Consider the following 12,241-nt stretch of genomic DNA (forward strand, 5'->3'; position numbering starts at 1 on the left):
CATCTCATTGAATAAAATATGTTAAAATGAGAAATTAAGTATGAGGGTGGGAGTGATCTAATTGCTCAAGAGTAAAAACTTGGGAATTTATTCCTTTAAGGTAAAGGTTTTGTGAAAGCTATTTATATTAGTCTACAAGATCCATTAAGGTTTGACTTCCAATAAAAGTTTTATATTGCAAAAGTTAGGCGTATAGGCATCCCACTAATGGTATATAAAGGTTCGCCAACTTTGTTGTGCCATTTGGTTTTATTGGGCACATTGTTAATCGGTGTATACACCTTAAGATCAATGGGAGTAAATGTATTGTTTTTACGCCTAAATATGAATGAAACACTACTTGGAAGTAGTGATTTGATTTTGTCATGTAAGATATCCTATATGCTATGAAGTTATAAGACAGGCATTACGGATAGGTCTTAAGGTTGTCGATTTTATGATGAGTTTAAAGATTTTTTCAAAGATAACTCGGCTATAATTTTCTTCTCTAAGGACAATGAATGTGAAAGTTGAAATAAACATATCGACATAAAGTAACTCAGTCTAATAGAGAATTTTAAGAAATTGAAAGTGTCAATGGAGTTAAAATGATTGAGCTAATGTATATTAATTTCATAACTAAAGGTTTGCCGGCAAAGCAGTATAAAAGTCTTTTGGACATATGCAACTTGTTTGCTCATTTGGTGTTTAATTTCTCTCTAATTATTATATGTTTTAAACACAAATTTTGTTTTTGTGCACATAAAGTATATGTATTAAGTTAGATATATGTGTGGAGATATATAAGGATGATATATATTTGGGGATGTATAAAAGAGAACCCAAATGGCTAATAGGTAGTCCATTCACAAAGAATTAATAGCTCATAAAGTACTCACGTAAGGATTACCATACATTATAATACATGGAAGGAAGTACTCATTATAATTGAGTGTATTACCGCCATGATTTATTATTGGATTCTTTATTTGAGTGGGAACATTTCACAACTAGTTGACATGAGTAATATCATGACCATGTTGAAGGTAATATCAATTATCAAGTAATTTAAATGTCAAGTGGGCCAAGTGGGAGAATGTAAGATTTTAAGAAAACTTTATGTGGTCCACATTTAAATGATAAATGAAAACTCATGTCTTAAGGATTTTATTCATAAAAGATGTTATGGTGAATAGCAATTTCTAAGTAACTCTCAATTGGTATAACCCCTTTGGTTGATAAATACATTGAAGTTACGAGTTTTAAACTTCTTGATAGAAGGAGGTTATGGAACAAATCTTAATTTAAAAGAGTCCCTAGTCTAGCCTATATATATAGCCTGTTTCCATCAAAATGATATATGTGAAATAAAGACCATAGAATAGAAGACACATTTTATAGATACACTATCATATAATGAGTCTTCTTTTTCTCTAAAAAATTAAACAACTATAGCTAGAGGTATGTTTATGTTTGTTTTGTTTCCGCTGCACTCTAAATTTTATCTTACATTGCCTTCCTAACAGCAATCCAATGTATAGCCCCATTGACAAATGCTCTAGATGTGGAACCATAGGCAACATATTTGGGAACCGAACGAGGCCTAACCAGTCTCCATTCAAAAGTGGAGAGTGAATAAATATCGACCTTGGGTCGATAACTTTGAAAGCCATACATTTCCACTAAGGTGGCAACCCTGACAACTTTATAGTCATTATTTTTGGGCCAAGGATTGCTTCGAATCCACAGTATTTATTGAAGGTGACATTGGGATGAGGAAGTTGGAAAAACTTTCTAACACAAGGATTCCATAGATAAAATGTGCTAGTCTTTATGATAAAATCATCGGAAAGGCAGATCAAGCTGTTACAAGTACTGACCACAAAGAATATTTTGTTAAGAGGGTCTGGACCAAGGAATTTCAGGTTTTTGAGACAAAGGTACATATAATGAAAGTGTGGTTTTGAATTAAGGAATTCCAGGTTAAGTGAAATCAGCATCATCATCGTCATCTTCCTTATGCAATACATAGACTTCTTTGTAGTCATTTGTAGGGTTAAGAATACTAAAATCTAATTGTTGTGTAACCAACCTGAAGAGGAGGAGGTTGTTGTTGTGTTAATGGTTGTAAATGAAGGTGTGGTTTTGGATTAAGGAATTCCAGGTTTTTGAGAGAGAGGTACATACAATGATAGATTTGATAGGTAGATGTAAGAAAATCTGGGTTAAAATATCATCTAGTAAAGATTCCCATGGAATTCTTATTGATGATGCCAAAAAAATCACCAGTGAGCCACACGATCCTCACACGCTCGAAACAACACCTACACAGTAAAAAGAGAAGACCTAACAAAGGGCACCAGTGTGGTGCCGGCCAAATACCCTCTGAAGGTCAAGTTAAAACTTTTCTCACAATTCTAGAGTGCCAGAGCTGGAGTAAATTATGCGTACCTTCGCTTGTGGGGGTATTGGGACTTTTATAGTAGTAGATGGTTGACATCTCTTCTTTGGTTTAGAAGTCTTTTCCTTATAGGAATCCTTATAAGCGTATATTGCAGAATACTTTCCTTATAAGGGACTAACATTAAGCGTGGAGCACAAAATATTTCCTTATACACACATGCGTGGTGTCCAAGTCAAGGTTATGTCAGAATCGTCAGTCTTGGGTATTCCCGTCAGCTTAGTGGTGTCAGCCATTCATCTTGACCAAGTTGACCTCGTTAGCTTCAAGGCTGTTGACAGACTTAAGTAAAGCTGACGGGATTGTCGCTCTATGCCTTCCTATCAGTATATACTTATAATTTTACCCTTATCACTTATGTTGTTGTAGTCGTCGTTGTTTTTTTATTTTCTATTTTAGGACTTTTTTTTTTTTTTTTGTTTGACATTCCCTCAAAAGAAGAAAATATTCCCATGGTATCAATTAAGGAAAAGGTGGAAGAGCTACTTCAAAAACGCTGATGGCAATGGCATTAACAGCGTGAAAGGTTGTGGATTGTGGAGTGTGTTAGAGGAAAGAATGTGGATAGTTTATCTTATATTAAACTTAATAAATTATGAGTCTAACTTTTAAGTTGTGTGTCAATTTAGTCATTGCGTTTCAAATCTATCAATTTAGTCCCCTAACCATATTATGTCAAAATAGTAATGATGCATGCAGGACAGGGACTAAAAGAAGAAAGAAAGGTGTTCCTTAGATAAATTTTTTTTTATAAAAAAGTTAGGGACTAAACCTTGTAGTGCCACATGTCCTTACTTCATTTTCTAATTTGAAAATTTCTTTTCTTTCCCTTTTCCTTTTCTTTCTCGGATTCAAATCTTCTAGAGTTCCTAAGATACTCTATCAAGAAGATTTCTTTAAATCCTCACATCTCAATTAAAATTAATGGTTTAAGATGCTGCCACATCATCAATCCACTAACTTACTCTTTTATAAACACAAAAAAAGGGATATGCCTAGGAATGCTGTGATCCTTAACGTCAGAAACAAACAGATCCAATTTTTTTTTTTTTTGGGATGGAACAAATCTCAAACATGAAAAATTCATCAACCCGCAAATTACACCCGCCATTTTTCCCATCTAAATCCGAAAAAAAAAAAAAAGAAAAAAAAAGAAAAAAAACACTCTAGGTATCAACTATCTCTCTCTCTCTCTAGTCTTTGTTCTCTGTCTATTGTCTACTAGTTTCTTTATTTTATTTTTATTTCCAGCCTTTGCTTGATATTATTTTTGTTGTTTTGCAATTTCACTATTGCATTAATGTTCAATAATTGTTCAGGAAAGGGTATTTTTTTTTTTTTTTGGGCTACCCTTTGCCTACAAGGTGTTTGATAATTGTTCAAGATAAGAAACAGAGGAGACAAAGAAGATAATTGCACTAGTTTGTTACCTTTATTATAATCTTAGACAAAGAGCAATGCCAGTATAACCAGAGAGAAGAAAAGAACGACTCATATATCATGACTAATTTCATGGATGACCTGTAGTTATTTAGTTTATGGTCTGCATTCTACTTATGTAGTAATAATGGTTTTTCTTGTAAAATTGATATGGCGCTTGTAGTGAGTTATGTGATATCCATAGTTGGACCATTGCCACAGCCAGGGCGGTCAATGGCATTCTTTACAAGTTTTAGCAATTAGGACCCCTTTATGTATTGTTAATTTTTAAAATTCTTAGTCTTTACTTTTGTGTTTGCCCAACTATGTTTATAATTAGAACCAATGTCTAATTACTAATTCTTATTACCCTTTATTTTCACTCAAATAATATTGATGCAACACAAAAATGTTGACTATAACACATTTGAAATGTTAGGGTCCAAACCCCTAATTTATTTACCTTGTAGGGTATTACTAATACAATCTATTAACTAAGTTTTAGGAAGTGGGTTATAGTTAACTTAATTGGTAAAGTCTCTGATGGTTGAATAAGAGATCTGGGGGTTCAATCCTCGCCTATACCAAAAACTGATGGATGTCTTAGTCTGATGATAAAGAGCCATTATCCCAAAAACTTATTAGTGTTTTAGTATGATGATAAAGAGTTATTATCAAGAGTAGGTGTCATATGTTAAAATTATCTTAAAAAAAAAAAAAGCTAAATTTTAGGAAACTTTAAATTTTAATTCAATTAAAATTCTATCATTGAGAGAATAAGGGTAAGTTGTTTCAATAATCACTAAGAAAGTCTCAAAGTTTAATTTTATAGTCCCTTTGCCTCATTACATGGTTTCCAATAGGTTGTCAGCCTCTTCTTTTCCTTAATAGCACATACCATTAAAGTCATCTTCTTTTCCTTGATAGCACATACCATTAAGGGTCCAATTGGATACAACTTATTTTGCTGAAAACTGAAAACTAGAAACATTGTAGCAAAATAATTTTTAAATGTGTGAATACTACCGTGAGACTTATTTTTAATGAAAAAATTGCTGAAAAATGAAGTTTGTGGGTCCCATGAACAGTGCACGAGACCTACTGATGTGGCTGAAAATGGGTTGAAAAGTCAAATAGTGCGATTACTGTTCATAAACAGTGCATGAACAGTAGCTGCACAGGGATTACAGCTCCTGAAACGCGTGAAAAAAAAAAAAAAAGGTGTAAAACGCGCAAAGGCGGATGCAATTTCAGTGGATCCAAACACATACTAAAGTCGTAGCACATAGCATAACTCGATTGGTTCGTATTTCTCAAAATTTCCAAGAAAGACATCCAACTACCGATCTATAATTTTTTTATTTTTTATTAAATTATAATAACTACCTTTTTAAGTTAGGGAATCAACATTTATGGTTATGGATAAGGCTTAGCTCCAATGCTATGGAGCACTGGAGCCAACACAATGCAGACACATGGCTAAAATTGGAAACGTCCATACCGTATAAACTTTAGTGCACTGGAGTTAAGCTGTGTCTTACAGTTACTACTATTCACGGTTAGTACCGAGTGCTTTCATTGTCCAACGCCCCACTCCCATGTTTTAAACCAATAATCCCTTTCCAAAGATGATTTATCTACGTTGGCATCGTTCAAGTCCAAAAAGACATCGATGATACATCTGAACCGTTTTAAGTAATATCGCACTTCAAGGGCAATCTGTTCTGAATGGAATTACCTATAATCAGAAGAAATTGCCAGTTGAGGAGTTAATAACATCTAACAAACCAAGCTGTAATTTTTTGCCAAATATTCTGTGTTACCTGCTCTAAAAAAAGTCTTTTGAAGTGCAAGAGCAGAGTTCACACATAAGCACCAGATATATTCATATCATACAGTTCGATACAGAACATAACCCCTAGGAGGCTAGGACTAATTCAGCATGCAAAACCTTCAAAAGATATAACTTACAACTATACACAGTCATAACAGAATGACATAAAACACTCAGCACTCTATACAAGATAGCCTCTGAAATAAGCTTAAAGTGACTGAAATCTGGTTTATCCTACAACTCTGGATAACAAAAGGTATTTGTATGGTACACGCTTGACACTTGGACAGCAAGACAACATTGATCCACTGACAAGCTGCGCTATTAACTGATGGTCCACTGAAGACTTTACATACATATATACATGCAAGTATCACTCCGCTGTAAGCAACAGGATATTAAACATGTCTTGTGCACCCTGCATTTACTGTTTATAGTCAGCAAGTGGCTGGGATAAATTGATAGGGAGAAATAATTAAGCCTGAATGTTTGAGAAGTCATTTTACCTTTCACTTCCTAAGCAGATAGAATGGCACTTTGTGAGTGATCAGTGTGGAAATTGGTGTGAGGGCTTCCAGATTTACCCTTCTCAGGGTCAGCATCATATGATGAAAGTAGCCTTCTCTGTTTCAATTTCAAAAAAAGCTCAAATGAGTATATTGCCTGAAGTCATTAATAATTACAAAATGCAAATAGTTTGATGCTTCTTATTGCAAGAGAATGGGAAACTGCATACAGAGGTTGGCTTCGAGGTTTTACAAGATCAATAGTTTTGTCTAGATAATGACTTCCAAATGTCAGATAAATATAGCATGCACAGCCAGATTATTCCCCCAAAATGCAGCCTCAAACCCTCCCTCCAAATGAAATCCCAACCAAAAGCCAAATACCAGGAGATACAATTGAAGGCATCATTTTAGAGGCGCTATCTTTCTTGTGAAAAAGGGAAGTCTGATTTTATGAATAATTAATCTAGTATTAATCTTCAAGTACTACAAGGGTTGTAATTTCACAAGATCAATTACACTCCCAATCAATGCAATCTAAGTAAGAACGCCTTCTTTAGTCAGACGCAAAGCATGATCTTAATAGTTGGTGCAAAAACAAAAAGTACAAACTTATTCTCAAAAGGTAAGGTGAAGAAATCGAGTGATGCCACATTATCATCTAATTGACACACTAATTATGCATTCTCCTCCACCCCCCCCCCCCCCCCCCCCCCCAAAAAAATTAGTTAGTATTTTCGCCATAGAATGACCACATGATGTATTAAACCCCATCTAGGAAGTGTCATATAGTCTAGTTAAAATTTGAAAAAGAGAATCCAATATTTATTTTTTAAAATTTAAAAATGAACTGAACCCATAGCATAGGGGGTTTCAAAAAAAAAACCCATAGCATAGGTATACAAGGATGCCACTTGCCTTCACTCACAGTTACCATATATCTTAATCGTCAACCTAACTCAGCCACGTGTACGGCCATTACGAAGCTGCTAGGGACAGTTCCGTCCAAAACTATACCACCCATTCTCTCTCTCTCCTCTTTCCTTTCTATATAAAAGGCACCACCATCAGGTCGGTTTGTTTTCAATTTCATCATTTGTAAACCAGAAAAAACAGAAACACACAGCAAAAACACACATCGTGTTGTTTTACCAAAAAGAGAGAGCTTATATGTTGTCTGTAAACCCAAACCCAGCAGCTCAGGGGTTTCACTTATTCGATCCAATGAATATGGGTTTTAATTCTCTGCCACCGCCAACTACTACTACTACTACTGCAACTAGTACCAATAATAATAATAATAATACGGCGTCGTTGTTGGATGATCCGAGTAAGAAGATCCGAAAACCGTATACGATTACCAAGTCTAGAGAAAGCTGGACGGAGCAAGAGCACGATAAGTTTCTCGAAGCTCTCCAATTGTAAGTGTGTGTGTGTGTGTGTCAGTGTTACTACTTCTTTTTTTCACTTTTTACTTCAATTTTTATTCAATTAGCTATGCCTTAATTAATCAAATAAGTTTTTGTTTTTGTTTTTGTTTTTTTGGGTCTTTAATGGAAGATTCTAGATCATAATTAATTGAACACATAAATTTAGAATTGAAAACTATTATTTATATTTAATTAATTATTATAGTTTGACAATTCGAGTCCTTTCCGTACCATTTTTGTGGTTCTTATTGGTTGTTGACTCATTCCAGATTTGATCGTGACTGGAAGAAAATTGAAGCATTTGTTGGGTCTAAAACTGTTATCCAGGTAATTTCAGTGCTTCAATTTTAGCCCATTTGCATTTTAATCCGATTTTGCTTTGATAGACCGTGTCAGTGTCAGTGTTAGTTTTTAGTTCGGCCACCTTATCTAAACTTTAAACTTCAACAACTAAAATCGCTCATGAGCAAAACTTTTGGGAGTAACATTGTAACAGTGTGTGTAGTTAACTTCCTTTATTATTATCATCAATGAAGTTAATACATCTGGAATAATATGAGGATGAAGGTCTTTAACTAAGCCAATTTGTTGGAGAAATAGTTGTGATTATCGGCATTTATGAGATACTTGTAATTTCTTCTCCATTGTCGTTAAATGAATTACAAAGTAAAGGTAAAGTTAGGTTTAGGTACTCTTTTTTGCATTCTCTAATTAAATTCATATTGACTTACAATGCAAACAATATTAGGACAATAAATTCAACCATGTGGTAACCACGTGGTTGAATTCAATTGGGAAGCTAAGGTATTATATCTAAGGAACTATATCTGAGTTTTGTCCTCCTAGTAATTGTTGGCATGGCATGGCATGGTCGGTCTTGCATATGTTGTCATGTGCTATATATATATATATATATATAATTTGGCTCATTCTAACAGCTTGTGAACTACACATTTCTGAAGATATTTGAGTTCAAAATCTGAGGGTTGCTTGTATTCTTTTGCTTATTATATATATTCTTTTGTCAGATACGTAGCCATGCACAGAAGTACTTTCTGAAGGTTCAGAAAAGTGGAGCGAGTGAACATGTACCACCCCCTCGACCAAAGAGAAAAGCAGCTCATCCGTATCCTCAGAAAGCCCCTAAAAATGGTTAGCATGCTCAAAACCCTTTTTTCCTTTCGTTGGAATTTCTAGTAGTAGAGTTTGAAATAGTCCTTTGCTCATCTGTTTATTCTTGCAGCTCCAGTTGTATCCCAAGCTACTGGGCAATATCAATCTTCATCTGTTATGCTTGAGCCTGCATCGTATGTTTATAGGCCAGATTCATCATCAGTTCTTGGGAATCCAATGAACAGTTCAGCTGTGTCTTCCTGGAGTTTTAATTCAATGCCACCGGTTACTGTCTCACAAGCAACTAAAGGTTTTGAGCTGTTCTTACTCTGTCTTGCTAGTTGAAACTCGGATTTTTTTCTTTCTTCTAAAATAATTATTAGCTCCATTCTGCTAACTTCATATATGCCTGGGTTTTTAGATGATGCAGGATTGGCTGGACCAACCATTGCACAGAATTGTTGCTATAGCAGTAGTAATGAAAGCATGCCGCCAAAGACATGGCCAACAGGGGAAAAGATCAATCGAGGGGATCATGGCAACACAGCGCGAGGTTAGTATTCCTGTGCCTTATTCTAATTTACAATTGTTGCACAGGTATAATCAGAAAATGAGTGCCAGGTCTCCTACTACATACCTATGAGAATATATTGATTGGCATTCTCTCAGTTTACTTAACATTTGAAAATTGCTAATGGTGCAATAGCACTGTTATAGTGGCATCTCTATGAGTGCAATACGGTTTAATAGGAACAAGATTATCCCCAAAACAAAAATTGATGATTTAAATTTGATTAGTTAATGCACTTCTTCTTTTCCTTTAGAAATTTCTAAGTGATACATGACATCACCTTGTCTCAATTATAATCTTTTTTCACCAGATTGCCTTACCTTCGGTTGTAGTGTTTTCTCACTGCCCAATCCAAGGTTGTACGCTGCTTTTATCATTTTCTTGTAATCTTCTTGAAGCAATGTCGTCTCATTGTTTCATCACACATGGCTGTCAGCCCATTAAGGATTTTCAATGAAGAAGTGTGAAGAAATCATTTTAGCAGCTTTAATAGGGTTGAATGGACCATATCATTTTGACTTGGCTTAAATGTTTGTTACTTAAAATGTCATTGCATGTAACCATTTCTTAACTCATGTATGCATGGGCTATGAAGTTCAGACATTATTTTCTGGTCACTCTTCCCAAAATCCATATTAGCTACACACTTTGAAGCACATGCCATTTCTTGACTTCCCTTTGAACCATATTGGATCACTTTAGAACACATGCAAGAAGTGCCTCTACCATTTAGCACTCATAAATGCATGGGCTACAAAATTTAGCCTTTCTTGTCTAGTCAATCTTCCCAAATTGCATATTAGCTTCACAAGTTGTAGAACATGTTATTTCTTGACTTTCTATCCTTTTGTACCATGAAGCTTGGGTCAACCACAGGTCCAAAAGATACTTTAGAGTGCATGCGAGAAATACCTCTGCTTTCTGGTGTTCATGCATCCAAAATTTCGTCTATGCAATACTTTTGTCTAGTTGCTTTGTTTATCATCTGTTCATTATTTTCTTGACCTGCTTTTGCTGATAAATTTTCTCTGTTTTTTGCTGCAGTAATGCCAGATTTTGCTCAAGTTTACAGCTTCATTGGCAGTGTCTTCGATCCTAATTCCACCGGTCACTTACAAAGACTGAAGCAGATGGACCGAATAAATTTGGAAACTGTATGTCCTATTTAAAAGTCTAATACCTTTATAGAACCATATTGGCATGTTATCATGTTTAGCCGCAAAAGAATCATGGTTCACCTCTTATTCCGTAGAGATTTTATGCTTTAGATTTGTCTACCTTGCTATAATCTCCATTGAAGCTACTGATTTGCTTAAGGAATATATGGGCATTATCCCAGGTAATGCTGTTGATGAGAAATCTCTGTGTCAATTTGACTAGTCCCGAGTTTGAGGATCATGTAAGTTGTCACTTCTTGCCCAGAATTTCTCTCTTTTTGGTGTTCTCTTCATTTGTACCATGTCTTTCCATGACGCATCTCTCAACCCTAAACAATTTTTGCTTATGTTAACTATAAAGATTTAGCTTCGAATACTGGAATTAGACAACAGGTTGTTCACATTCTCTTTATAAAGAATGTCCTGTAAAAATTCCATGATATACCAAGATAGTAATTTTGAAAATTTGAGATTTCTTTTAGACAAGATAAATTTTTTGTTCAAAATTCTAGAAGGCCCAAAATATTTTTGAAAAAAACATTTATAGATAATCCTCATGATTGAGGATGAGTTTTAAGGAGAAACCTTCCAAAAGTTTGGCAATTCCCTGTAAAACACAATAACAAAACTTAATATTGGAGGCAATAATGTGACTAACAATGGAGGAACAAATATTATGAATCTAGTGAAATAAATAAATAAATAAAATATCTTCATAATTGGAATATGCAAAAAATCCCTAATAACAAAATTTACCAAAGTGGTTCAACCTTCAGATTTTTATTTGTTTACACTGTCAAAACAGTTGAACATACAATTTCATTAACAAATGAACATAAGACAATTCAACTTCTAAATACATCTTCAATTGAATAACATACATTAGGTTTGTCTGTAGGGAATTTGAAATCAAAGGAGGTGAAGTCATATTGGCTTCTAGGTTTTTAATGTTTATAACTTTCATATCTATTTAAAATTTTCATACCTCATAAATATATTAATATGAATAGTACAGGATTTTTGTTCCCAAACTTTTTTACTTGTTTGTGGCATCATCATCGACACTATTGATTGTATCACCCTTTTCTTTTATAATTTGGAAGTTTTGCTATTGAGTTTAAGGCTTCCAACTTCAGATGTCACGGATTTTTGTAGTGTTGGCTAGCTGGTAAACTGAACTTTGAGTTTGGTATTGGGATTCAATACCCACATCCCCATCTCTTTTTACATAACTATTTACTTATCAAAAAAAAAACTTTGAGTTTGGTATCAAGACATCTGATACTTTTTTCTTGCCATACAAACAACTTTTTTTTTTCTTGACTTTGTTTGCAGATCAATGAGTTAACCTCATGTGGTCTACATGGTGCTTTTACATAAACCTGAATTGTATTTGTTAGTCAATGGAATGTCTCTAAAAGAAACATTACTACCTATATACGCTTAAGATTAACAGTGGAACAATTATAGATTAAAAGATCTAAGGTGTTTTTTTTCCATTTTTTGGGTAAATTAGAATTTCCTCTCTGTTGTTAGGCTTAGTTATTTACCTCCTCGACTTATAAAAAATTACATGAAAGTTCCTTATGTTTTAGATTAAATCGATATATTTTGGTCAAACACAAGTGATGCAACATCATCATCTATCTAATACAATGGTTGCACACAATTTTTGTTCATTCTTTTTTTCCTCAAAACGCTTTTCCTAAGTATTATTAGTTTAATCCATTCCACAAGGACACTGCATCAATTGAGAAAAAAGAAGAGAAGA

At 34.3% G+C, this 12,241-nt stretch overlaps 1 protein-coding gene and 1 long non-coding RNA gene across 2 annotated transcripts; one reads left to right on the forward strand and one right to left on the reverse strand.

The window, feature by feature from the left end:
• Positions 1-5,632: 5,632 nt before the first annotated feature.
• On the reverse strand, positions 5,633-6,897 carry LOC136064366 (uncharacterized). The gene is made up of 2 exons (XR_010625990.1): positions 6,200-6,897; positions 5,633-6,111 (listed from the first exon to the last, which is right to left on the reverse strand). It is a non-coding gene; the product is annotated as an uncharacterized LOC136064366 (long non-coding RNA).
• Positions 6,898-7,273: 376 nt separating this feature from the next.
• On the forward strand, positions 7,274-10,712 carry LOC111986729 (protein REVEILLE 5; the record flags this gene model as incomplete). Its single annotated transcript, XM_024018413.2, is given in 7 exon segments — positions 7,274-7,620; positions 7,899-7,956; positions 8,658-8,781; positions 8,873-9,052; positions 9,164-9,295; positions 10,358-10,467; positions 10,653-10,712. Coding segments are annotated over 7 exon segments (915 nt in total), but the record flags the coding sequence as incomplete, so codon positions are not given.
• Between the last annotated feature and the right edge of the window lie 1,529 nt (positions 10,713-12,241).

This window comes from Quercus suber, unplaced genomic scaffold (genome assembly GCF_002906115.3).
Source record: "Quercus suber isolate HL8 unplaced genomic scaffold, Cork oak 2.0 scaffold_674, whole genome shotgun sequence".
NCBI classification, from domain to species: Eukaryota; Viridiplantae; Streptophyta; class Magnoliopsida; order Fagales; family Fagaceae; genus Quercus; species Quercus suber.